Here is a 4,715-nt window from a genome sequence, read left to right on the forward strand (position 1 = left end):
GAACTTGTCTGATATTCAATTAAATATCTGACTAATAAAATCGCTTGTTTTTCTCCTCTAATTCTCACCCAGGGTAACTGTTGATGCTTATCAAATACCAGTCTGTAATTGAAAGTTTTTAATTTGCGTGTACAGATCGGCTTTTAAAAAGAAAAAGAAAAAACAGTGCACAAAGTAATATACCTCGTATTATTTCCTTCACTCTCCAGTCCAGCGGGTGGCGCTAAACACTTACGTTTGTTTGACAAACAATATTAAACCTCAGGAGAAGAAGATTAGTTTCACCGCGCTCTCTGTTGTGTTGTCATGTTGTTTCTGTAAATAGAAAACACAGTTTTTGAGTAAGGTCAGTAAATACCTGTAATATTCTCATCCTCACAGTCGAGACTAAGTGTTGAATCAAGCAGGAATATCTGGAAAAGTATCATCTGAACTGAGATCTGCTGCTGTGAAGATGGAGTTTGTTAAAGAGGAGAGTGAAGAGAACACGAGAGAACCAGAAACCTGGAGAATAAAACACGAGGAAACAGAAACCAAGAGAATAAAACACGAGGAGCCAGAAACACAGATAATAAAACACGAGGAACAAGGAGGTTGGTGTTTATTCATAATATCTCTTTTATTGTGGTATTACACACAGGATTTCTGCAAATCTTTGTTAAAACAAGACTTTAACCATTTCTACTAGAAATGTGACTCAATCGACACAAAGACAGTTATATTCTTTGACTTTATTTCTGCTTTTTTTTTTGGGGGGGGGGGGGTAACATAAAACTGTTAGCATGTGAGACTGAGTTTGTTTTTATGTTAGTAGTAGGGGTGTCCATGGTTAACCGATTAACCGTTAGAAATTGCATAACCGAGTGAAACATTTTGCTCGGTTAAGTGACGTCAATGGCGTGCATTGAATTTAGTTGTAATACATTTTTGCACCACTAGAGACCGCCAGAGCGCTCCCAGACATTTGTAATGTCCACAAGAAGTCATTTTTCTGATATGAAGTGGGCAAAGAAAAGTACAGCGTTGGAGTACTTTAAAATTGAGAGTGACGGGGCAAAATGCAAGTATTGCAATACAGTGTTTAGATATACTTCAAGTACAACCTCGTTGTTGTAATCTCAACAGCCAACACCCGGGCATAATTAGGCCGGCGACACACTGGATCTGTGGCGAAAGCGTCTCAGCTGCGTGGCGTGTCTGTTTTTAATTCGGCTCTCATGTTAACAGGTTAGAGCTTGCCGACTGCCTGCGTGAGACGCGCGGCTCGACGCGTGCATGCTAGAAATAGAACCGACACCTTGTTGGAAGCATTTCCAGGCAAAATATAATAGGAAAATATGTTTATATGTCATGTCATACATATGAATTCATGACATTTTGATATTTGAAAGTCTATAGGTTGACATAAATTCAGATATAAATGTAATTAAAAAAAAAATTATTATCGATTTTCAAATATTGTACCTGTCAAACATAGTATAGCCTTAAGGCGGTCGCACATTGGACGAGAAGCGCCGCGTCGCGTCGCACCACATGTAGGACAACTCAAGGTATCGCACACTGGACGCGCACATTCTATATGCGTGAGCTCAATTTCGCAGCAAGATGGGAGAGTTTTAACTAAATCTATTATTATTATTTAAAATATATAATTTTAATTGATAAAAGCTGAGTTTTGAACGTTAATTAATGAAAAGAATCTGTGTTATTATAATAAGTCTGTTATTGTTTTGTTGTATCTGTTGTCTAGGCAACTGTGCAGCTGAAAACGTAACCAAACACTTTGTAATGTTTTATTTGAATGAAACAAGTGTACTGTATTTTAATTTCAGTTTCAGTTTATAACATCTGGGTTTTTTAATATAAAACTGCGGATGGCGCTCTGTGGCGCGGCAGAAATTTGAACAGCGTTCTGAGTCGTAGCTGGGCGCCGCGGACAGATGCCGAATGGCGCCGCCGGTGTGTGTACACCCATAGAGAATAATGTGTTCGAATTTTAAAGACGTGGCGCGACGCGACGAGGCGCTGCGCTTCCCGTCCGGTGTGCGACCCCCTTTAGCGAGGCGGCCGCGGAGCCTGCTTGTTACCTTCGCCTAAACACGGAAAGTTACATAACTATTACTAGAACCGGTTAATGAAAAACTTGAAAACGTGCAGCCCTAGTTTGTAGAAGACAAATTTGAAGTCGCTACAGGACTGGGGTTATTTACAACCATTATTTGGTACATTTGACAGTGGAAACAGACTTTTACTGTCATATAAAATACGTATACAGCCTTATCACAAAATGCGAGTATTTACTGTAGGGATGATGCGCAATATTGGATTTTCGCCAGTGTTCGATAGAAATATATATTTTTAATTTTGATTATTTTTAACAAGAACTTATTTCTTAGAATAAGATAAGCAACAATGCAGTTCTTTTATAAAGACCATACATTGAAGATTTAATAATTAATTTAAATAATCAATATATTAATCACTGCATTATTTTCCCAGAAAGACGCAGTGGTAACCTTAACATTTTAATTTTATGATTTCAAATTTGCAAATGGTCTAAAAAAAGGGTTGTAAAAATTCTGAAATTCTTTTAGAGCTCAACATTTGTTTAAAAAATAACATATTACACATTAATAAATACAGTATACATACTTTTTTTTAATAAACTATGAGGGCAAAAAATAATGTAAAATGATAAAATAAATAAAATAATCATTAAATAATCATAATCAAGGTGAAGTGTTCAATTAATTGAAGTTTTGATTTTAGGTCATATTGTCCAGCCCTATCTCTGCATATTTTATCATGGTTCATTTGTATGTCTTTTCACAGTTCTGTGTGTGTTTTTAATGAATTACTAAAAAATAAAAATTTTAAATTTTATTTCAGAGTATATTGAAGAAAATGTGGAGAAAGAATTGGAAGTTGAGGAGAGGAATCATATTAAAACTGGAGAAAACCCGTCAACTTGCTCTCAAAGAAACAAATTGTCAAGAAAAAATGGTCTTGATGTTCACATGAAATTGCACACTTGTGATCAGTGCGGGAAGAATTACAGACGAAAAGATCGCCTTAGAGCACACATGAGAGTTCACACTGGAGAGAAACCGTTTAATTGTAATCATTGCGGGAAGAATTACACACGAAAAGAACACCTTAGAGCACACATGAGAGTTCATACTGGAGAGAAACTGTTTAATTGTGATCAGTGCGGGAAGAGTTTCACACGAAAAGGACTACTTACAGCACACATGAGAGTTCATACTGGAGAGAAACCGTTTAATTGTGATCAGTGCGGGAAGAGTTTTTCACTAAAAGGACTACTTACAGCACACATGAGAGTTCATACTGGAGAGAAACCGTTCACTTGTGATCAGTGCGGGAAGAGTTTCTCACAATTATCACATCTTTATGCACACACAAATGTTCACACTAGAGAGAAACTGTACGCTTGTGATCAATGTGACAAAATGTTTTTGAGGGCTTCACACCTGAAGCAGCACCTGAGAGTTCATACAAAAGAGAAACCACATTCATGTCATTTGTGTGGAAAGAGTTTTTCACGTCTACAACATTTGAAAGGGCATCAGAAAATACATACTGGTGTGAGAGAGTACATGTGCTTTGAGTGTGAAAAGACTTTTACTTCAGCGAGCAGTTTAAAACTGCATGAGAGGATCCACACTGGAGAGAAACCTTATAAGTGTTCATACTGTGAACAGAGATTCAGTCAGTCAGGAGCTCTGAAAACACATGAGAGTATCCACACTGGAGAGAAACCCTACAAGTGTTCACACTGTGACCAAGGCTTCACTTATTCATCAAATCTGATAACACATGAGAGGATGCACACTGGAGAGAAACCTTACAAGTGTTCATACTGTGAACAGAGATTCAGTCAGTCAGGAGCTCTGAAAACACATGAGAGGATCCACACTGGAGAGAAACCCTACAAGTGTTCACATTGTGACAAGAGATTCAGGGATTCATCAAGTCTGAAAACACATGAGAGGATCCACACTGGAGAGAAACCCTACAAGTGTTCACATTGTGACAAGAGATTCAGGGATTCATCAAGTCTGAAAACACATGAGAGGATTCACACTGGAGAGAAACCGTATCACTGCACTGAATGTGGGAAGTGTTTCAGTAATACATCTTCTCTACACAGACATACAAAAAACAATCACAGCAAGTAGGTCATCTTCAGATTTGATGCTGCCTCCCAGTACTGCCACTCCCTATACGCAGAGTACGCAGAGAGAAACTCCCTTCTGATATTGCTCCACTATTTTTCGCCACAGCACTGGGGAAATTAGTGATCCTCTGACCATCTTGACCTCTGAGAGACACTGCCATTCTGAGAGGCTCTTTTTATACACAATCATGATGCCAATTGACCTAAGTTGCAAATTGGTCATCCAGCCGTTCCTTATATGTACATTTAACTTCTCTTGACTCTTATTGCTACCTGTACCAACTTTTTGGAATGTGTAGCTCTCATGAAATCCAAAATGAATCAATAGTTGGCATGACATTTCAAAAACTCTCACTTTCAACATTTGATATGTTATCTATATTCTATTGTGAATCAAATATAAGCTTATGAGATTTGTAAATTCTTCATTCCTTTTTTACTCACAATTTGTACAGTGTCCCAACTTTTTTTTAAATCGGGTTTGTAGATGCAGGATATACTGTCATGTTGATTTGTA

General features: G+C 37.6%; 1 protein-coding gene across 2 annotated transcripts; it reads left to right on the forward strand.

Moving 5' to 3' along the window:
* The first annotated feature begins 274 nt into the window (after nt 1–274).
* On the forward strand, nt 275–4,470 carry LOC113075477 (zinc finger protein OZF-like). Of its 2 annotated transcripts, XM_026248197.1 has the most exons (3): nt 275–593; nt 2,890–3,304; nt 3,389–4,470. In XM_026248197.1, exons 1-3 carry the CDS (start codon nt 455–457, stop codon nt 4,197–4,199), a joined length of 1,365 nt encoding a protein of 454 aa, XP_026103982.1. In that variant the 5' UTR covers nt 275–454; the 3' UTR covers nt 4,200–4,470. The 2 variants fall into 2 exon arrangements, with proteins under 2 accessions (XP_026103982.1, XP_026103980.1); XM_026248195.1 differs by having other exon boundaries at nt 2,890–4,470.
* The last annotated feature ends 245 nt before the right edge of the window (nt 4,471–4,715 follow it).

This window comes from Carassius auratus, unplaced genomic scaffold (genome assembly GCF_003368295.1).
Source record: "Carassius auratus strain Wakin unplaced genomic scaffold, ASM336829v1 scaf_tig00017072, whole genome shotgun sequence".
Classification (NCBI taxonomy): domain Eukaryota; kingdom Metazoa; phylum Chordata; class Actinopteri; order Cypriniformes; family Cyprinidae; genus Carassius; species Carassius auratus.